The following is a 23,741-nucleotide window of genomic DNA, read 5'->3' as shown; positions in this document are numbered from 1 at the left end:
TGGGGCTCACCTTTAACCCTGCGGTTTTCAGTACATTCAACACTAGATCTAGTGCTCCCTGATGTCCTGACTTGGATTCTGAGGCTATTAATATATCATCCACATATTGTAGAATCGTGCTATCCTTTGGTAGTTCTACCCTTTTCAGGATGTCACTCATTACTCGATGAAAGATGGCGGGGCTATTGTGGAATCCCTGCGGTAGGCGAGTCCAAATGTACTGTTTGTCTCCCACTGTAAATGCAAATTTTTCTTGGGATTCGGGATCCAAGGGTAGGGACCAGAATCTGTTGGCTATATCCAATACAGTAAAGATTTTATGCTCCGGTGACAATCCATTCAGGATTGTCGAGGGGCTTGCTACAATGGGGTGCAATTTGGGCGTGACTTTATTGAGTGCAGTGTAGTCTATTGTGAGTCTGTAACTTCCGTCGGGTTTGCTCACTGGCCAGGTAGGGGAGTTAGTGGTACTCGTAGTTTCCCTCAGGATTCCTTTCTCCACTAACCCTTTAACTATTTCTACTACAGCTGCCTTTGCTTCCGGTTTTATCGGGTACTGTCGGTGGGGCTTATGCTCCGGTCCAGGCACCTTTATCGGATCAATTTTGGTTAGGTCAGTGTCTAATTTTGTTTCGGCCCATACTCCGGGGACGGAGGCACAGATGGCTCTAAAACCCCTTTGTTTCTAGTCGCCAATCCCTGGTGGTGGCTGTGGCCACCTTGATGGTCTCGAGGTGACTCGTGAGTCTTTCCTTCTGGTTTTCCGGCCATCCCGTTTTGGCCAGGTTAGCTCTCCCTTCCCGCAGTCAATCAAAATTTCATACTCTTTCATTAAATCGTTTCCCATTATTGTACCCTCGTTATTTTTACATACATATTATTAATGACTTAGAGGAGGGGGCTGAAGGGTGGATCAGTAAATTTGCTGATGACACCAAGATTGGTGGAGTAGTGGATGAGGTGGAGGGCTGTTGTAGGCTGCAAAGAGACATAGATAGGATGCAAAGCTGGGCTGAAAAATGGCAAATGGAGTTTAACCCTGATAAATGTGAGGTGATTCATTTTGGTAGGACTAATTTAAATGTGGATTACAGGGTCAAAGGTAGGGTTCTGAAGACTGTGGAGGAACAGAGAGATCTTGGGGTTCATATCCACAGATCTCTAAAGGTTGCCACTCAAGTGGATAGAGCTGTGAAGAAGGCCTATTGTGTGTTAGCTTTTATTAACAGGGGGTTGGAGTTTAAGAGCCGTGGGGTTATGCTGCAACTGTACAGGAGCTTGGTGAGACCACATTTGGAATATTGTGTGCAGTTCTGGTCATCTCACTATAAGAAGGATGTGGAAGCGCTGGAAAGAGTGCAGAGGAGGTTTACCAGGATGCTGCCTGGTTTGGAGGGTAGGTCTTATGAGGAAAGGTTGCGGGAGCTGGGGCTGTTCTCTCTGGAGCGGAGGAGGCTGAGGGGAGACTTAATAGAGGTTTATAAAATGATGAAGGGGATAGATAGAGTGAACGTTCAAATACTATTTCCTCGGGTGGATGGAGCTATTACAAGGGGGCATAACTATAGGGTTCGTGGTGGGAGATATAGGAAGGATATCAGAGGTAGGTTCTTTACGCAGAGAGTGGTTGGGGTGTGGAATGGACTGCCTGCAGTGATAGTGGAGTCAGACACTAGGAACATTTAAGCGGTTATTGGATAGGCACATGGAGCACACCAGGATGATAGGGAGTGGGATAGCTTGATCTTGGTTTCAGATAAAGCTCGGCACAACATCGTGGGCTGAAGGGCCTGTTCTGTGCTGTACTGTTCTATGTTCTATAGAATCTCATAGGTATATACAAATTATTTATTTCTACTAACGTGGTCTCGCTCAGGTGGCGGGTGTTTTGTTCCCTCCTATCCCTGTTCGATAAATCATCCTACTTATTGTGGGTAAGGGAAGGTCTGTGACAGATATGGATGCTCCTGTGTCCACCAGAATCTCTCATTGCCTGCCCCCTACCAGTGCAGACACATAGATCCTTCCCTCCTTCTTACCCTTATGAATGGGGGCTGCAGGCTGTCAGTCTTGCTGACCTCGGAGGTTCCTTAGTTTCTCTGATTCTGCTGTGGACACGGATCGGGGCTGGGGTCTCCCATGTTTGTCCCAACAAACTGCCTCCGTGTGCCCATTCTTATTACAATAATTACAATGTCTCCCACTGTTTCCAGATTTATTTCCTTTCCTTGGGACCCGGCACTCCTTTGCAAAGTGCCCTTGTTGGGCCACAATTGTGACAGGTCAGTTTGGGCTTGGTTCCACTCCCTCTACCGTAGGTGGCTACTCTTTCCTGTTTTATTTTCATCTGAGATTTCTCCTCTCCCCCTCCGTGTACGCCGCGAGCCCATTCCACCATTTCGTCATAATCCTGGGACATGATCACTCCCATTCTTAAGATGGTTTGGTGAGCGCTGGAGAACCCATCCTTGAAAGCCTGGATGAAGGCTTGATCGCCACGACCTGGGTTTGCTTGCCCTGAGCATTCCTGTTGTATTGTCTCACAAGGGGGCAAAAAGACAGTTTCCCCTCCCCATTGATTCCCTTCTAATAATTGATTCCTTTTTTCTAATTCCCTTACCCTAGATTCTAATTTCTTAATTTTGTCCTTGTCTTCATTCCACTTTTTAGTGGAAGCGGCTACTTGTCCAATTAGTCCAGCTAATTGATGTATTAATAATACCCCTGCCTTTTTTGTTTTGTCTTTCTTTTCCCCATCTACCCACTTTCTCTGTTGTTCTAAGGTCTGAGAAACATCCCAGCCATCTTGTGCATCTTCTTAATCAACGGGTGTCTGTCATACATTTATCAACAAGGGAACCTGCAGATCCCCACTTAATTTCTTTACCTGCCATCTTGCAGGCTTCTACGTTCCCTCACTGGGGTTTCTTTAAACGGCCACGATTACCCTTTCAGTAACGTGTTTCCTCCACCGTTTCTGTTTATACTCACGGCCACGATTACCTTCTCAGCAACGCGTTTCCTCCACCGGTCATGATTACTTAGCAACGTGTTTCCTCCAGCGGAGTCCGGCTCTAGGTCAGGGTGATCAGTTCCTTACTGCACTGCTTTACAACTTAACTGACAGACTACCAAAATTACACAACTTTATGCAAGCAGATGGCAAGCTCTGCGTTTGTTCACCACTACAGAGTTTGATACTAAAAAGACCTCTACTACTTGTGCTTCACGATCCTAAGTGCCTTTGTGCCTCTATGCCCGCTTCATGGTCCCGACCTTCGCATGGGGGATTTCCCCTCCTAACAGCCCATCTAAGGCTGCGCGTTTGAGACAGGCACTTCCTTGTCCTTAGTCGATCAGCACAAGCAATCAATCCCTGTTCCTATCTGACAGTCCCGTAAATTCCCCTAATTTTCACCCATTTTTAACTGCATCGTTGGCTCAGTCTGACTCCCACAGTTCAATAATCTCTACTCCAGTTCGCCAATCGAGACCAACTGATCAACTCACCAGCAGTGAGATCCTGCCGACTACGCCAATGTGTTGTGGGAAATCACCATTCGGAGTCAGACTTAAAGATTCAACATGCAGTTTATTGGACAAAGCTTTGGGAGAAGCGCTGGGCACTCCGCAGTGCACGCAGTCACCACCTCAATTTGGAGCGGCGACTAGCCGTTTTTTATACACTTTAATCATACAGACATCAGCGGTTATCTCGTCATTAGCTTCGGGTGGTTACATGTATTTAGCCAATTGGGCTCCCCTAGCAACAATTAGCTTCCAATCACATTCCTTCAAAAACAACCGTTAACCAAAGGGGAACTTATTGTTTCGGTTCCGCTTTTTCTGACCCATCTGGACCTCAAAGTCTGTTTTTTGTTTGTCTGTCCTGGAGTTTTTTTATACACTAACAGGATGTTCTTTGTTAACCACAAGATGAGTGCTGGGCGCAGCCGGTCCTGCAGTCACGTACGCATTAGTTTCCAAAGGTCACAGTCTTAATTTTTACTCCAACAACATCCCGGACCATGAACACCATTATGCTACTTCCTCTCTACGCTTCAGTTATTACAGGCTGAGATTTCCGTCAATTCATCTCGCATTGCTTAATTAATTTGAGTGATAATCAACAACAGAGTGCAAGAATTGGAAAATAATAAGCAACCAGTGAAGAAATGTCAATCATGGAACTGTTAAATAAAAGTGGAAAAGATAAGTTTGTATGTTTAGGACTCTACTGTTAGAGTTTCAACAGAATGTTCATAATAGGATCAGGTGGTGGATTGAATGGTGGAGAAGATTGAAAAAGCTGATATGATTCCATCTATTCTGCCATTTGTGTTAAAACCACAGAGCAAATTCAGAGAACCTGTTGAGCAGATGCACTTAATTTGCCCCTAGTTATATGTACAACTAACAAAAATAATATATTTTTGAATTATATCCAATGAAATAATTAACTTCAAAATTGCAGACATTTGAATGAGAAATAGAAATGGAAAACCTGATTTTTTGCACAAATACTGGTGGTAGTAGCAAAATGATGCTCCATGGTCATTCTGAGACCATACCTTTGAGTCACCATTTTTTAATAAGTTTAAAGTTTATTTATTCGTGAAGTAGGCTTACATTAACACTGCAATGAAGTTACTGTGAAAATCCCCTAGTCGCCACACTCCGGCCCCTGTTCAGGTACACCGAGGGAGAATTTAGCATGGCCAGTGCACCTAACTAGCACCTCAAACTGGTGTAGGTACACCCACAGTGCTGCTGGGAAAGGAGTTCCAGGATTTTGATCCCATGATGATGAAGGAACAGCAATTTTAGTCCCAAGTCAAGATGGTGTGTGGTTTGGAGGGAAACTTGCAGTTGGTAGTGTCCCTTTGCATCTGTTTTCTTCTGGGGTAGAGGTTGTGGTTTTGAAGGAGCTGTGAACAAGGGCTTAGGAGAAGGGTAGTAAAGGCGTAGGGGTGGCAAGTAAGACGGTGAGGGGTTGGGGCAGCGAGCAGAAGATAGCAAACAGTGTTCTGTTCTGAATTTAAGTTTTCCCATTTTTGGTGCAGGCATTGCTGGCAGTGACATTACAAGCACTACAGCTGCACATATGCCCTCTGCAGTTGCAATGTCAGCAAGCACAGCCTTTCCTTTGGGCAGAGAATATGAAGTGCTACTTCACTTTTTTTGGCTACAGACCAGGGATCAATCCCAGAATATAAGTCTCAGTTGCTCACCGGACAAGGTCTGAGCCATTCATGAACTACTCAGCTGCAACAATGAAATTATGCAAGTGCTAACCACTTGTGAAAGGCAGTACTTATTTTGTGACATGGGCTCTGTCGCTAAAAAGGATATAATGGCGAAATATTATCCTACTTCTTCACCATCTATAATGACCTGAGATGTCTGCTCGTAAATTACAGAATGAAGTAGATAAAACATGAATTGGAACAGGTTGGAACTGATGAATCAGCAGGGAATTGAATCCTGTTACAGTTGGCCACATCCAGTCCTGCTGGCCAGGTATCCCTGCTTTAGATGTCTGTCTTAAAATGGATGACAATGATTTCTAGTGCAAGTCCAGATTGGTTTGAACTGGGAGTCTACTAGATGCAAGGCCGATTAATTTGGGTTGTCTCTATTTTGTTTCCTATGTTCTTTATTTGGCGGATGTTTGAGTTTGACTGAACGGTACCAGAGCTGGTGAACGGGATATCAATGGTATCAAGCACTGCAAAAGATTCATAGAGTTTCCTATAATCTGCTCTCGTTGAGTTGTATTGGTGAATCTATGTAAAACTTAGTTTGATCACAGTTGGGCTACTGTGAAAACTTTGCACATTATAGGAAGAATATTGCAGCAATGGAAGTGATGGCACGCAGCTCATGAAGATGATTTTGAGTATGAATATATAACAAAGATCAAGGCTCAAAAGGGGCAAATTGTGTTAGGTTGCAAAGTGATGTGATAAAGGTGGGGGGAGAAGAGTAGTGAAAATCTTCTGCGGGTTTTGAGATATTTAAAGTTGGGGGAGGATTGATACAAGCATAGAATCCCTACAATGCCTAAGAGGTGATGGCCTAGTGGTATTATCGCTAACTCTGCTAATGTTCTGAGGACCCAGGTTCGAATCCCACCATGGCAGATGGTGGAATCTGAATTCAATTAAAAGAAATCTGGAATTAAGAATCTACTGATGACCATGAAACCATTGTCGATTGTCAGAAAAACCCATCTGGTTCACTAATGTCCTTTTAGAGAAAGAAATCTGCTGTTCTTATCTGTTCTGGCCTACATGTGACTCTGCATCAACTCTCTGACAAGAGTATCTTACCCAGGCCCCTTCCTTGTAACCCCACACATTTCCCATGGCTAACCAACACACCTTGGGACACTAAGGGGCAATTTAGAATGGCTAATTCACCTAACTTGCGCATCTTTGGACTGAGAGGAAACCGGAGCACCCAGAGGAAACCCACACAAACACGGGGAGAATGTGCAAACTCCACTATGTCACCGTGCTGCCCTAACATTCAAAATTGAAATTGCCTTTTTTCCTCCCTACTTGAACGTCCTTCTAATAATATTTGAATTTTGTGCACGCACAGCAGGAAGTGAGTCGAAAAGGAAAGTAATCAGACAGTCTGTAAATCTGAAATTGTCATCAAGAATATTTTGCATAGTCTGAAATTAATTGTACTGAAACATTTAATTAATCAGCAGTGTAGCCCAAGGTAAGGTAGTCATTGGTTATGGTGCTTTATTAGTATAGTAAGAGTTTTAACAACACCAGGTTAAAGTCCAACAGGTTTATTTGGTAGCAAATGCCATTAGCTTTCGGAGCCCTGCTCCTTCGTCAGATGGAGTGGATATCTGCTCTCAAACAGGGCACAGAGACACAAAATCAAGTTACAGAATACTGATTAGAATGCGAATCTTTACAGCTAATCAAGTCTTAAAGATACAGACAATATGAGTGGAGGGAGCATTAGGCACAGGTTAAAGAAATGTGTATTGTCTCCAGACAGGACAGTCAGTGAGATTCTGCAAGTCCAGGAGGCAAACTGTGGGGGTTACCGATAGTGTGACATGAACCCAAGATCCCGGTTTAGGCTGTCCTCGTGTGCGGAACTTGGCTATCAGTTTCTGCTCAGCGACTCTGCGCTGTCGTGTGTCATGAAGGCCGCCTTGGAGAATGCTTACCCGAAGATCAGAGACCGAATGCCCGTGATGGCTGAAGTGCTCCCCCACAGGAAGAGAACAGTCTTGCCTGGTGACTGTCGAGCGGTGTTCATTCATCCGTAGTTGTAGCGTCTGCATAGTTTCCCCAATGTACCATGCCTCGGGACATCCTTTCCTGCAGCGTATCAGGTAGACAATGTTGGCCGAGTTGCAAGAGTAGGTACCGTGTACCTGGTAGATGGTGTTCTCACGTGAGATGATGGCATCCGTGTCAATGATCCGGCACGTCTTGCAGAGGTTGCTGTGGCAGGGTTGTGTGGTGTCGTGGTCACTGTTCTCCAGAAGGCTGGGTAGTTTGCTGCAGACAATGGTCTGTGTGAGGTTGTGCGGTTGTTTAAAGGCAAGAAGTGGGGGTGTGAGGATGGCCTTGGCGAGATGTTCGTCTTCATCAATGACATGTTGAAGGCTCCGGAGGAAATGACGTAGCTTCTCCGCTCCGTGGAAGTACTGGACGACGAAGGGTACTCTGTCCACCGTGTCCCGTGTTTGTCTTCTGAGGAGGTCGGTGCGGTTTTTCGCTGTGGTGCGTCGGAACTGTTGATCGATGAGTCGAGCGCCATATCCTGTTCTTATGAGAACATCTTTCAGTGTCTGGAAGTGTCTGTTGCGATCCTCCTCATCCGAGCAGATCCTGTGTATACGGAGGGCTTGTCCATAGGGGATGGCTTCTTTTGACGTGTTTAGGGTGGCAGCTGGAGAGGTGGAGCATCGTGAGGTTATCCGTGGGCTTGCAGTACAGTGGGGTGCTGAGGTGACCGTCCTTAATGGAGATGCGTGTGTCCAAGAATGCAACCGATTCCGGAGAGTAGTCTGTGGTGAGTCTGATGGTGAGATGGAACTTGTTGATGTCATCATATAGTTGTTTCAGTGATTGTTCACCATGAGTCCAAAGGAAGAAAAGGTCATCGATGTATCTAGTGTATAGCATCGGTTGAAGGTCCTGTGCGGTGAAGAAGTCTTGTTCGAACCTGTGCATGAAGATGTTGGCATATTGAGGTGCGAATTTGGTCCCCATGGCTGTTCAGTGTCTGGATGAAGAACTGGTTGTTGAAAGTGAAGACATTGTGGTCCAGGATGAAGCGGATGAGTTGTAAAATTGCATCTGGAAACTGGCAGTTGACGGCGTTGAGTACTGAGGCCGTTGCAGCAATGCCATCATCATGGGGGATGCTGGTGCAGAGTGCCGAGACATCCATTGTGACGAGGAGTGCTTTATTAGTATCCCAGAGGTCATGAGTTAATATCACCATGGTGGTTTGTAAAATTTGGGCAGCCAATGGACTGGCACCAGAAAAAAGAATCATGAAAGCTTTGGGATTGTTGTGAAATCTCAACAGCATCACCAATGTCTTTTGCGGGGTGGGGTTGGAGTGGAAGAGAGCCTGTTGCCACTACCTGAAATGTCTTCGATTGGAAGTTGGTGGGAGAGAACCTGCTCTCCCTACCTGATCTGGCCTTCCATGCGGCTCCTACGTTAACTGGCTGACTCGTAAAGGCTTTTGAATTAGCTTAGCAAACCATTTCATTGTAACCAGTCTAGCAAGAAGAGTTTCCTATCTAACATGGTCATGGGAGCACCATAACCATGAGGAGTGTAGTGAGTCAGAGAACACCAGCCCCTTGGGGCAGCCACAGGTGTGTTTCTGCATTCCAATATCCAGTTTAAATTTAAATGTACACAATGTAAATAATTGTAGCTGTTTGCATTCCTTAAAGTAAGCATGTAAATTCATGCTTCAGAAAAAGGAAAATCAAATGTATTTACTTTTTGTCATTGCCACCCTGTACCTTGTTATTACTGTGATTTATAGCCATTTTGTTGCTCTGATTTCATATCAGATCATTGTATGTTAAGAGTTTGATCATGGAAATAAAACTTGGTGAATTTAAATATGCATAAATATTGCTCAACCTGAAAATTCCGATTTGCCTTCAGTACATAGCGATCTGTATTGATTTAACCCAAATGTATGCAGTACATGTTGAAAATATAATTCCAGTAGCGGTCACTAGGTTAAAACTGTGAATAATTGGTTCTAAATCACGTGGACTTTAACTTGGTAATTTAAAAATAATTTTACTGAGATTCTTTTGTCATTTAAACATAGATTACTGTGGGTTTGTGGAGCATGTATCGAATATTAGGAAGATACTTTGGAAAATCACTATCCTTGGCAGGTCTAGTGTGCTGGGGATTTTCATTTGTCCTGCCAAAAGTAACTATTTGGTGTGCAGTTATTGATTTAATTGCCTGATGTTTGTTTGCTGGATGAGTCTTATCTCACAGTTCTTTTAATTCTCTTTCTTTCAGGAATTCTGAGATGGATACTAGTGAAGAGCTTCCAAAAAAAGTCTTCAAAGCCAGAAAAACGATGCGTGCAAGTGACCGACAGCAGCTAGAGGCTATCTACAAAAGCAGAGGGGAACTTTTAAAAGCAAATGAAGAGACCAAAACAAAACTGTGTAACGGTAGACATGAAAACGGAGATTGTGACAACAAAGCCTCACTAAATACTAACTGCATGGATGATGCTGATATTGATAGTATTAATGATGTGAGGCTGGGACCTGAGGAACTGCAAGGCAACGCCATTGATGAACTTAGTATCACACAAACACCTGAACTAAACTTTGCTGAAAAATGTCTTGATGAAAATAAGGATTTAACCTCACAAGATGAAAAGATGGACTCAACAGCCCCAGTTGCTAAAGATGAACCGATTTCTACTGGGAACACAGGAAACCAAATTTTGGCAGATGTTGAGAGCAAAAGAGATGACACTGTGGAATCAGAGTCTGTTGAGTTGAAGCAGGATTCTTTAATTGCAGATAAATCATGTTCTGATTCACAGAGCCTTTCAGATAAGGAAAGACCACCTTCTGTTGGTGACAGCAGGAGTCAGGAAATACCAGATGAAAGTAGCCTTAAGTTACAGTCTTCCTCTTCCTCTGTGAGAGAAAAGGAAGACCACGAAAGTTCATTGGACATTAGTGAAGAGGCAATAACGAGTAGCATAGAATCTGTGCAGGAGAAAAATGATTGTGAAAGCTCTAAAATGGAGTGTGCAGAGACTGAAAGTGAGATTGCAACAAAAGACAAATTAGGTGAGAACAAATCAGCGGAGAACAACCAACTGGAAATTGAAGAAATAATCCCCATTTTGGAGAAATTGGCCCCAGAGAAGGACAAGGAATTATCCTGTAATCAAGGAATTGTTCCTGTAGTGGATTCCCCAGCACCAAAGGACAGTCCGTTAAAAGACTTGCAGGAAGAACAGATGGACACATCCCCATGCAGTTCTCCAACAAAAGAGGAGTGCAATGGCAACTTGCCAGAGGAAGCATTCCTCGTTTTATCAGATGAGGATGAGCCAATAATTGAGAATAAAACAGAAAATGAAGAGCTGGTACCAAAAAACGATGTTCCAGGTATGCTTGTTTGGTGCCGTGCCACATTGCCTTTGGCTGAAAATATTTTGGATATAATTGGATGCTAGATTTAAATGGGTCTGGTTGCTCTTTCACTTGTTAGGCCTGCTTTCATCAGTTATAAATGTCCTGAGTTTTGGAAAAAAAAATGTTGCACTGTTTCAGTTCAGTTCTGAGTGGCTACTCCATAATTTGGCTTCAAAGATGGTGACATGTAGATGTGGGTATTTGAGGTTGTGCATTGTTAGGGCAGAATAGAAACAGTTTTACTCTTAACAGAGGTGATATGAATGTTTTAGGGTTTGTAAAAATGATGAACCAAACTCCATTTCTCAACATTAGGTTATTTTCCTTTGATCAGTTCCAAAAACATTTAAAAATGATTACCGTATTGATAACTCGTACATTGATACAGTAGCAGTGGGAATGATGAGTAACAGAAAAGGCTGAAAAGTGAGATAATAGTGGCAATAACAGCAACTCGGATTTGAAATAGCGCCTTTAATACAGAAACATACAGTGGCGCTTCAGATGGAGAATGGGATAGCAAAAGCAAGGTGTTTCCACAGGGTGGGGGCTAGATGACTAAAGAAAGGCTTCCACTAGGAGAAGGAAAGGAAAGATTTACAAGTTGCCAGCCACATATAAAACTGTGAATTAATTTATAGCCTACATTTGATTGTTAACTTGGTAAAATAAGCACATACCCGTGCTTGCTGTTGACTACGAATGTTGTTAGGAGAAATAAAGCAGGAGGCTGTTGATGATTTTTGTGTATGTGCTTTTACTGTCTGTTGATTTTGCCCTTCTCAGCTATATGTAATGCACTGTTTTGTTCATCTGTCCCTATTATGTTATTAGCAGCACTAAGTTTTATAAAAGCCTTGATTGGTTGATCTTTCTTTGTACCTTTCGGTATCAGTCAACTCCAGCTTGCTTTTACATGGTTAACTTTTAATCTGCAGTTTTAAGACATTAATCTGAATTTTCCCTAATTGAGGACCACAATGCCATCTACAGAGTATAAAATCTGAACTCCTCTTAGCACATAAATCACTGCTTGATTTGGATCTGGGTTATGGAGGAAAAGATCAGCCGGCCGCTCCACTTAGCTCCTGCTGGAAAGTACAAGCGAGGACAGAATTAGCCTTGCTGTGAGCAACTCGCGGCCGATGGCTGCTGTTTCAGTTGAAAAATACTGGCTAACCACTTTGACCAGGAGCTCTGGAAGTGCATATTAGTCTTCATATTGTGTCACGTTCCTTGGAGAAGAGTGGCAAGGAATGTGACACAATATGAAGTTACAGAATGGCAAAAGGGTGGTTTGCCAATCAAGCTCCACTTACTACAAGCCCCACTCCTCCCACAATGTACAGTCTGGCTTCAGGATGGGAAATATGCTCTTTCAAATTCTGGATAAGATCTGACTAAGATCATTCAGTTGCTGTGAGGCCGCCCTGACTGCAGAAGTGTCTAAGATCAGTTCCTCTTGTTGCAGTGATTTATTTTTTTTTGGTTCCCTGTCTCCATAGAAGTAAACTTCAGCTCTGTGGATGAGATGGAAAGAATCAAACATAGCGGGGGAGGGTGACCTGACTAATGATCACTCCACATCTGTTGTTGCGACTGGTCACGATGTGTGTCGGCTTACCATGCACATGGTGCACGCGCACACAGGATTGGTCACAAGGCTACTCAATAGCCTAACTTAGGAATTATTTCAAGCACAGTTCTGTTATTATGCAACATCCATCTATGACGAGATGACAAGTATGTCACTGCTCATTTGACTAATGGACCTGAAATGAGATAATAGGCCTTTGCATTAGTCCGATAGTCAGTGAATTGTGATATTCCCCATGCTGGCTTATTTAGTTTTAAGGCAACAGTGTGAAAAAAGTTTTGAAAATTAAATTTGTTTTAAACATAACTTGGTCTCGAAACTGCTTGTGAAGATGTGAAATGTAAATGTTGTAAAAGAGTTTGGAGACATTGGAACCCAATAAGGGTGAAGATAGTAGTAGATTTCAGTTAAATACTCAACCATATGCAACAACAAAAACAGCAACTTGTCCCCTATCTGTTGCTGATGATCTACCGCAACGCTATCATCCCATGCTATCCCTGTATCCTTTGATGTCAATCGTATCTAGAAATATGCTTTGAACGTACTCAGTGACTGAACCTCCACAACCCTCTGGAATATAGAATTCCAAAGATTCATCACTGTCTGACTGAAGAAATTTCTCCTCATCTCAGTTCTAAATGGCCTACCCCTTATTTTGAGACTGTCCCCTGATTCTAGACCCCCCCTTCCCACTCCCAAACAGGGAGAATACCCTTTCTGCACCTATTCTGTCCAGCCCGTAGAATTTTGTACACTTCAATGAGGTAGAATACCTGCCTCAAAGTAGATGTTTCACTGTTAAAGAATGTAGTGACTCAATGGCCTTTATTTTTGTATTCTGCTTCATAGATACAGATCATAAAGAGCAAGCATCTGATACAAGACAAAAGCAAGAACCAAGTAAGTATTTTTTTTAAGAAAATGTTGCACAAAACTGATCATTAAAGATAATATAGCATCTGAATACCTTTTATCTGTATTCTCCTTTCCATAAAAGTACCAGCATTAGTCACTTAACACCATCTCCTTTACTGTTTTAGCTGTCCAGGCAACTGACTTCTGTAGCAGTGAACTATTTTAACCTGTATCGATAGCATTCCTTCTAATAAAGCCCCCAGATGTTATTAAATAGAATGTTGTAGTCAGTGGCAATAATTTCACCCCTACGTGTTTGTGATTTTAATTGCTGAAACTAAAAGCATAGGTGAGGTTCAGCGGTCTTTTAAAGTGATTTAGCATGTATCTGATGGTCCAAAACGGTTTCCTTAACTGAGAGGTTTCTTGTAGTTTGGGGAAGATAATAATTGGGCATAATCAAGTCTGTAGGCAATTGTGAACATTCAACAACACCGAGATTGAGTTTTGCCAGGCACAAGGCTAGCCATGCCATGCATGTTTAAAAAATAATGCGCCACACACCCATACTTTCCAAATGCACAAGTGGCAAGTGATGTTTCTCTCAATGGCACAGATTTTGGAAAAGTCAACCCTTAAAAACATGGGCTTGGTCTTTATAAAGTTGTCTCCCAGGTAAATTGCTGGGACGGTTTCTGGTACTAGTCTAACCTAAGTAATCTGTGCTTATAGAACAAATAAGACAGCCTTAAGAATAAAACTTTGTGATGACAACTGAATCTGAAATGATTGTAAAGGACAGTTCTGAGTAACCTGCTCATTGTGTATAAATTCAGCCCTTCACAATGTAAAAATTGGATCCACAGTTGAATGCAAGCAGCTTTTATTTCTGACCATTGCTCCATCAGTATATCTTCAAATAAATTGCCAACAGAATCCTAATTCAAAAAGCGAAAAATAATTAAGGCAATGGTTGTATCTAGTTTTACGTTTAAATAGTTTTAATGACCTCATCAGGATAGTGCTTTGAAAGAGATTTGACCCTAATAGTAATGGCAAATTAAATTGGCATTCAATTCACAGGTGATTGAGCATCGCATCAGCTGTACGGTGCATAATCGGCAACCCTGCAGAGTCCATATCCCTTCTAAGTCAGTACCCTAATATTTGTGCGATTTTAAAAAAAAAATCATCATATGATTTAAGAGCCAGGGATAGGCCATTTGGCCCCTTGAACTTGCTCCACCAGCTACTGGTATCCTTTCGCTCCCTTATTAGTCGATCTACCTTTGTCTATGTCCCTGCCTCCATTGCTCTCTGGAGAAGAGAGTTCCCCACACTCAAAACTCCTGAGAAAATATTTCCCCTCACCCTTCGTACTTGGGAGACCTCTTTATTAAATTCTGTTCTATGGTTCTAGTCTCTCCCACAAGGGGAAACACTCTTTCAGCATCCATTCTGTCAAGATCCTGAGGGATCTTGGATGTTTCAATAAGATCACCTCTCATTCTTTTAAACTCCAATGGTTACAGGTCCAACCTGCCCACCCCTTCCTCATAAGATAATCCCTCCATCCAGAAATCAGTCAAATCAGAACCTTCTCTGAATTGCTTCCACTGCAATTATGTCATTTATTAAATAAGGAGGCCAAACTGTGCACCATGCTCTTCGATGTGGTATCACAATTGCCTTGTACAACTGTAGGAAAACACCTCTACTTTTATATTCCATACCCTTGCAATAAATGGCAATATTCCATTTGCCTACCTAATCACTTGCAGTACACGCATGCTAACCTTAGTGATTCATGTACCAGGACAGCCAGATTCCTCTGTAGTCTCTCCATTTAGATAAAATGCTGCTCTTTTAATCTTCCTGCCAAAGTAGATAGGTTCACATTTGCCCACATTATACACAATTTGGCAATTTTTTGCGCATTTGCTTCACTTATCTATAACCTTTTGCAGGTCCCTTGTGTCCTCCTCTTCACAACTTACTTTCCTTTGTGCCATCAGCAAATTAATTCAGTCCCTTGATCCAAGTGATTGATATAGATTGTTAAAGGTTGAGGTCCCAGCACTGATCTCTGTGGCATTCCACTTGTTGCATTTTGCCAACCTGAAAATGACCGATTTCTGTCTACTGTTTTCTTTTAGCCAAGCTTCTATCCATGCTAGTGATGTGTTACTCCCTACACCATGACCTCTTTCTTTGCGTAGTAACTTTTAATGTGGCACCTTGTCAAATGCCGTCTGGAAATCTGAGTGCATCATGTCCACAGGTTACCCTTTACAGTTACTTTTTGGCGCTCCAACTTTTGAAAGGAAATGCTCATAAGAATCAAATACTTTTCTTTTTTAAGATTTAAAATACAAAAATATGTTCTCATCCTATGGAACTTTATGGTATGTCCTGGTTCCGAGGCTGGAACCCTGCTAGGAAAATTAATAAAGTATAAGTCTTCATTGTTATATTTTAAAATAACCTTTTGGGAGTAATTTAATCTTTGGGTGTCATTGACTTCACAGATCACTGCAAGTTAGCTCTCACTTTCTTGTATGTTCTAGGTGAGTTATATAAAACTGCCCAATTTACAGTACAGCTAGCTAGTATTAGAATAAAACAAGAATATTTCTTAAGTCCACAATTTTAACGAGTTTTTTTTTAATAGGGTCTAGCATGCAATAGGCGGTGAAGAGGTGTTAATATTTATTGGATGTCGAGCATAAAATGTGCTTGTACTTGATGCAATTGTCACTTTTTATGGGTGGTTTTGCACATTTGTGCTATTAATCGTGGAAATGTCATGAAATGTAATTTGCTCATTCAGATGTCATTAGGACTTTGAGGGGACTTGGGTGACAAGCATGTCCTTTATTTTAAATGGGTTTTTATGAAAATGTTGGTGGTCTTTTTTTATTTTCTGTAAACTGACCTTCAATGCTTATTTTCAGCCAGTGAAAACCTGTTGTTAAAAATAGTCCCTTCCATCAAAATAATAGTTGAGAACACCTAGTCAAGTCTAAGCAGATTGCCTCCTTAAAGCCATTGACAACTTGTTGAGGGAAATGGAAAAAAGCAAAATAATTGATTCTGTTTGGTTCTTGGCTCCTCTAGCTGGGGGAAAATTGAGCTTTTAGGCTTCTTGAGTAACATTCTTACATAAAGGCATTGTTTGCACTCTATGGAGATTCAGGGAAGTACACTTTGGGGCATCTGAGACGCATGTTGATAATTATAATTCTGTCGGCCTTCCTATCTTTAAAACTTGTGAAATTTTGTGATGCTTTCTGTTGTTGAGATGCATTTATGTTTTTATACTGATGTGTATCCAATCTAAATAAATATATACCTCTATTTTCATGAGTTTTTGTCAATGGGAGGAAGCTTTGTGACTTCTCCTTGTTTACTTGGTTTGCTCAGCTGTCTTGTTTTATAAACTGTGAAGTTAACCAGAGTGATTGGACAAAAAAAAAATCAATGTAGACCTTTGGAATTTTGTAAAGCCCAGAATGTTACAAATGGGCTTACTTTTGATAGCCATGCTTTTATAAGAACTATAGGGATAAGATGGTGGTAAAACTATTACTATTTTCTTTCCCTTTTTGATGCTCATCAAGGGAATAAGATAACAGTGCTGTAGTATGGGATGGTTTTCTTCTTTGTACCCAGTGACAGCATTAAGTACCCCCAAGATAGGTATAGCACACATTGGACCCGATTTTACCATTTTCATTCCAAGCGCTGAATCTGGGCGTAATGCAGATCCAACTTGGAGATCTGCTTTCAGGCGCTCCCATACGCACTCAGCCTGAAAAAAACATCTCCAGCCCCATTCGCGCTGTGGGCGCGGCTTAGCACAGCTGAAACGATCGGAGCTCTGAACTGTGCATGGGCAGTTGGAAAAAAATTTGAAAAAGCGCGCCCATGTCAGATCGCTCCCGGGCCGCAGAAAGCGGAGAAAGCGGCCCAGGGGCGAAAAGCGGGAGCGATGGCCCCCATAGACATCACTGCCCCCCTTATCCACCCCACCCCACCCCCCACTACTCACAGACATCACTGTCCCCCTTATCCACCCCCCCACTACCCACCCACATCACTCCCCCTCGTGCTCTTCAGAAGCTGGAGCGCCCGATTCGGACTTTTATTCAGCAGGTCCATTATGTCGCGGTTCCGGATTGGCAAACGCAGTGGTAAAGAGGGAAATGCTGATAAAGTTCGTTAATTCAATTTAAATGCATGCAAATGCATTTAAATCGCTTTTGGGCGCGAATCGAATCGCCGCCATTCCCGGGTTTTGGTGAAGTGGCAATCTGCGCAGGCGCGAATGACGTTAATGGCCTCGAACCTGACTTTACCGCATTTCGGGCGCGACGCAATGGTAAAATCGGGCCCATTGAGTAATATTTAGTGATGCCCAACCCAATGTTGTGCCTTAATGTCAGCTTCTGAATAACCACTCTGACCATCTGCTCTTGTTTCCCATTCTAATCCCTTCTATGAAAAGAAAAGGAAGTGCATTGAGTGGAGAGACACTGTTCAGAGAAGTTCAGTAAATGAGTAAACTGGATTTGTTAACAAAAATGCTAGAAACTGTAATTTGATAGCTAGAGTGATTGGACAGGGATTTAGTAGCCATTTGCAAATAGAGTATAGTTTTAAGTTATGAAAATATTGCACAGTCCTGAAAATTGGCCACCAACATAAACTGGTGGTAGAGCTTCAATTAACAAATGTGTCTTGCCAAAATCCTAAACCAGAAGCATTAATCCTGTACATTTGGTGCCCAGTTTTCAGTGTTCAGACCACCAAAGGTGAGGTTTTGTGAATCACACTCCTTTCGTCTTCACCATCGAGAGCATAAGCATCTGATAGGTAAATGAGAAATGCCTAAATATAGATCAGAGTTCGCAATTAATCTACATTTTTATAGTGCTGTAAGACCAAGGTTTATTATTATTTAAAAATAAAAACAACCAGTATAATTTTGAAACAGAAAATTGTTGGAAAATCTCAGCTGGTCTGACAGCATCTATGACGAGAGAATAGAGCTCTGAATAATTTTGATCTACCTTCGTAGATGAAATTGTGCCACGAAAAAGGTCTAAGTCTGAAGATGCAGAATGCAGTATATCCAAGCGGTGTCGGTTTTCTGAAGATGAATATGAGGCTGCCTTAAAAGTGAAGATCACTGCCAGAGGGGAGATCCGCCAGACGCTAGAGAAGGTATGAGTCCTGGACTGTTGAGTAAGGAAATAGTGGTTCATTCTTCTTCCCGTGTCATTTTGGGGGACATATTTTTATTGCATTTCTTCAAGGAGCGAGTTTGGTCATCTCCAATATTTGTAAAAGCCTGCTTTTGAACGACGTATTCTGCTGCTATTGGCTCTGTTGTATTTGTACAGAGGAAGCCAGCTAGTAACTTGTAGTTTTCTGTAAAGTTTTAAAATATTTTGCTTTTTGGCATATTGTTTGGAGACATTGCTGTAAGGATGCTTTTCATCTTTTTGCATGCCGTTTTATTTTGACTGAACCTAGATGGCCATAGTTTTGCATTGATGCTTATTCCATTCAGGAGTAGTAACGTTAATCCCACGTGTCCACTCTTTTCTTATACCTCTTTATTCCCTTTCAATCACCCAGTTAAACCAGCGCAGACCATGTCAACATGAAATCAGTGACACTCATGGAACATTCCATAGCACCCATTCCATGTGCGACATAAAAATGTATTCCTCTGACAATTTAAATTGTGCACCCAGACTTATGATGAGTTTAAGAATTTACTACCTTCACTGACTGGGAATATAGACGGGGTTTTCCTCTCGAGGCTATGTATTGCTAAACGTAAGCTAATACAGAGACTCATGGAATGCAGTGTACTGATTTAAGACATGACTTTATTTAACCAAACGATAGAATGAGAGAATGATATAAGGAAGCCCAGCACTCAAGGTATCGAATGCGGGCAGCCCTATGTCACTCTGAAGAACAATGGCCCCCCTGAAGACAATTATACATTTACCAAATCATATTGCCCATCTTTCTGGTGGGCATTAGCCAATAATCATTAATACAAATCAGTCAATAATCATCCTGTCATTAACTCCAGCCAATAACAATACACATCATGACCTAACGGGATCTCATTTGTTATTAATTACGGACATTACCCTCCTTTTGTTGCCTCGTAACTTGAGACTCTGGACATGAAATGGGAGGATGGTTCCCACCGAATTGAAGCCACGTGACTCTCGTCCGACTCTGAACAATCCTTATGTCTACTCGCCACCTGCATTATCAATTCAAAGTTGTATGACTCTGTTCATCAAATTGGCATTGATAGCGATCTTGCTCCTGACCACTGCTGATAACATAACTGCTCTCAATGGAACTATTGTTTCTTAATACCTCTCCCACCAGGGCCTGCTGTATTCTGTCATTGACTGAAGTTTCACAAAAGTCCTAAAACAGACTTCCTTCATTTCATAAATTCAAGATATATGTTTTAAAATGGAAAATACTCGTTAATCATACAGAGCTGTCTTCTATAGCAACAGCCCTGGCCAGCGTTCCCATAGTCCAAGATCATTCACTCTTAAGTTAGTGTGTGTGAGTGTTCTTAAACTTATGCTTATGTGTTTTTATTAGCCTAATTATCCCCCCTACATCAGGCACCATTTAAAACAAAAACACTGCCACTACATCTGTTCCAACCTCGCCTGCCAGTGTGCAAGAGGTTTCCTTATACATTACCTGGATGACAGTTATATGAATTAAAACACAATGATCTTGACAGTCCACTCAGTGCACTTATTCTCCTGCCCTAAGACTGAACATTCAACAGAAGCACAAATCATTATTATGACATCTGATATGACTGTGACAAAGGGAAGCTTTCCTTCCTCATCCTTCGCAACCTGTCTGCAGCCTTTGTTGCAGTTGACCACACCGTACTCCTCCAAAACCCCTCAACTGTCATCCAACTGTGTGGAACAGCTCCGACTTAGTTTCACTTTTATCTATCTTATTGTATCCAGAGCATCATTTGCAAAGGCTTCTCATCCTGCTCTGCGTTACCTCTGTTGTTCCCCGAGGATCTATCCTCGGCTCCCTCCTATTTCTCATCTCTGTGCTTCCCCTCGATGTCAGTTGAAACACAGGATTAGTTTTTGCGTGTATGCTGATGATGCCAAACTCGACCTCGCCACCGCCTCTCTCAACTCCTCCACTGTTGCTAAATTATCAGACTGCATGTCTGATGTCAGTACCAGGCAAGCAGATTAAATATTGGGAAGATTAAGATTTTGGTCTCTACTCTTTAAACTCCCTCCCTCTCCCTGCAATATGGTCTGAAATTAAACCAGACTGGTTGCAAGATTGGTGTCATATTTTTCTTTTTATTTATTTATATATATATATATAATACTCCATTTTGATATGGTAAAGGTGCAAAATAAATTGTATAATCTGATGCGTATTTTTGGGGAGACACTGCCTTTTATTTGGGTGGAAAATGTTGGAAGGGAAGAAAAGCAATCAATGTACATCATTTGAAACAGATTAGTTGAGAAAAAGGTAAATCGAGTTTGTGGTAATTCTTTTTTGAATGCAGATTGTTCAGCAGATTATTGAAGAACGCATCAGTTCCATGCAGAGTGCTGTTTTCGACAAGAAGCTGGCAGAACTGAAAAACAGAGTAGAAAAAATTGAATGCAACACGAGGCATGAATCTTTAATCAGTGGCTTACAGGCAAGTACTCCAATGTAGTGGGTAGAAATAATTCTGGGCTGCCGCTGATGTACTATTATAACCATTAAATACCCTGTGCATGAACAACCAGAGCGTAGTAATCTTGCAGAAAGTCTTTTCTAATAGTCCAATTTCCCAGATTAACACAAAAGTTAACTTAGTCTCACAATGCACAGTTGAAAATAAGTTGGCCTGCCATTGTCTATTCAGCTACAAACATTGCCACTGCTGAATTGTGGTCATGTGTTTATTAACTTGTCACTTTGTTTCTACAAGAATTTACCGCAAAAATGCAAGCGCAGGAGATTTATAGTTTACAGGCTAACTCTGTTGAAGGATGTGGTTTTGTCAACTACTTTTTGAAGGAAGAGCAAATAAACCTGCACCACTTTTCTCTGCTTTCATTAACTTGCGTTGGCAAAGACGTGTTTGCAATTTAGGCTTGGTGGCACAGTGGTTAGCACTGCTGCCTCACAGCGCCAAAGACCCGGATTCAATTCCGGCCTTGGGTCGCTGTCTGGGTGCTATTTGCACATTCTACCGTTCCTGCGTGCGTTTCCTCTGGGTGCTCCGGTTTCCTCCCACAGTCCAAAGATGTGCAGATTAGGTTGATTGGCCATGCTAAATTGACCCTAGTGTCAGGGGGATTAGCAGGGTAAGTATGCGGGGTTACGGGAACAGGTCCTGGGTGGGATTGTGGTTGGTGCAGAGTGGAGGGGCTGAATGGCCTCCTTCTGCACTGTAGGATTCTATGTTGTTGTTGTGAAGTACTTCAAGCAGAATTTGCTCTTTTAATGATCTTTTGTCACTAAAATCCTGAAAAGGCACAGGATGTAAGAATATGAGCTAAAAATAAAATACTGATTTTGAAATTTCTGCCTGTTTGCTTGATCTGTTACGATTGTCCCAGAATCAGAGATGCTCAGCAATTTCCCCCCAAACCATACATAACACCAAAGATGAAAATACCAGCCATAAAGATATTTTTAACATTGCAGATAGGGAGCTGTCTTAACTTTGCCACTTGCCTGCTGGTCTTTTGAGTGTTATGATTCTGGTGTACAAATATCTGATACCTGTGCACTAGAGAGGTATATTGTGATTTGATGAAACTTGAACCTATCAGTAAGCAGGAATGAAAGGCACCAGTCACTTTAAAAATTTAAAACCCTCAAAATTGGAAGTTACCAAATGCTACCAATATAATGAGAAAGCAAAAAAATCACATTACTCAATATTTTCAAGTGAACTTCCTCTTGTGCTCACAAACAGTTGTAAAAGATTCTAATATGATACTTTTTTTGCCTTGCTAACTTTGTAATGGGGATAAAGTCATTTATATTTTTATGAAACATGATTCACTGAAAATTTCATTTGTGATAATCTCTCCTCTTGAAGCAAGCCATTGCACTTTTCTAATTTTCCCTAAGCGCTGCCACGCTAGGTCTAATAATCTGAAATCATAGATCGAAAATCATTTCAATTCACAACCCGATAAATGTTCCAATTTTCTTCCCACACCAACACCATAAATATAGAAAACTCCTAATTAATACCACTCCATAGTTGATGGGGTGTAATATTATGTCCAGTCACAGATTCCCCCTCTCCCTGCTTGTTGCTCCTGCAGTCACAACTGCATCTTTTTCCACTGACTACAGACCCTTGTGCTTTTGTTGGAATTTGTGTTCAGCCCTGCTCGAGCTCGCTGCTGTGAACAACGTACGGTTTGAGAACAATGGCGAGGGAGCAGCAGAGGTCAAAACATTTCTCATCACTGAAATTATTAAAATAAAGTCCACTATTTCTAAGTACCTCCAGAGACATCTGCCGTACCCAAAGGAGTATGTATAACCCACTTTGGGAACCACTGTTGTACAGTAAACCTCAGAATGCTGCCATTTATTTGTTCAGGAAGCGAGTAAAAACGGTTGTCTTGTCAGGAGTTAAATCAATGTTTGGTGACAAGTTTGCCTCTGCTACATATTGTGACTAATAACCTTATGTGCCTGCAAACGAAATGCACATTGTGAAGAATGTGTGTACATCAGAAAATGCAGCCGCCATTGAAAGTGCAGTTAAAACAAACTAATCAACTTGCTTACGTTCATGCTCTCAGGACGTCCCAGTTAATTTCTTTTGAAATGTAGTGTCCCCTAATGTAAGAAATGTGAATCAGTAATCAGCAATGGGATATTGACGCAATAATCATTTCGGTGATTTTGGTTACTCCTGAAGCCTTTGCTTTGTCCTGTCCTTTGCATTTCCAGCATTCCAACACGTGCAGTTATTTTAAAACTGCCCAATTAATAATTATCACATCCAGAATAATACTTAACTGGCCTGGGTGCATGAAACCATTTGGTTATTATTTTGTGACTGATTGATTTTTTAAAAATTTTGCAGGCAAAACTCGTGCAGATAGAAAAAAGGCTAGGCTCAGCAAATCAAGCTCGCAATGATTCTGCCTCAAAAAAAGTGCAAGAGGTAGGTACCAAATGGGACTATTGCTTAATTGTTTAGGAAAAATAATGTGATTGGGCCTTATTGCAGTGACCAAGTAGTATCTCAGTAGTGACTCAGTATCCTTCTGGATGTACTGAGGGTTAACTTTAAACTTGCAGGAATCGCCAGAAAATAACCCTGCATTTCTTGTTGGGAAACAAATTTATATGATTCAAACAGTGTTACTTCAAACATAATCTGTCAACTCAAACATTGCCTCAGTCATTTCTGTATGATTGCAAATTAACTTTAGTTACCTGCTATCTCCTACAGATCATATTTTGGTAATTTTAATCCTTGAGGAACACAAATGTTTCCATACAAGAGTAACC

At 41.7% G+C, this 23,741-nt stretch overlaps 1 protein-coding gene across 17 annotated transcripts in view; it reads left to right on the top strand.

Annotated features, from left to right (window-relative positions):
- LOC144509131 (activating transcription factor 7-interacting protein 1-like) overlaps nt 1–23,741 on the top strand; it is a 187,920-nt gene that overhangs the window by 96,770 nt on the left and 67,409 nt on the right. For all 17 annotated transcript variants that reach the window (XM_078237524.1, XM_078237521.1, XM_078237515.1 and 14 more), the window contains 5 exons: nt 9,552–10,669; nt 13,146–13,196; nt 18,232–18,377; nt 20,767–20,904; nt 23,311–23,391. In XM_078237524.1, coding sequence (XP_078093650.1) covers nt 9,562–10,669; nt 13,146–13,196; nt 18,232–18,377; nt 20,767–20,904; nt 23,311–23,391 — 1,524 coding nt within the window. In that variant the 5' untranslated portion in view covers nt 9,552–9,561. The remainder of the gene's footprint in view (nt 1–9,551; nt 10,670–13,145; nt 13,197–18,231; nt 18,378–20,766; nt 20,905–23,310; nt 23,392–23,741) is intronic.

This window comes from Mustelus asterias, chromosome 21, assembly GCF_964213995.1.
Source record: "Mustelus asterias chromosome 21, sMusAst1.hap1.1, whole genome shotgun sequence".
In the NCBI taxonomy this organism is placed as follows: domain Eukaryota; kingdom Metazoa; phylum Chordata; class Chondrichthyes; order Carcharhiniformes; family Triakidae; genus Mustelus; species Mustelus asterias.
This window is presented reverse-complemented; position numbering and strand designations above follow the sequence as displayed.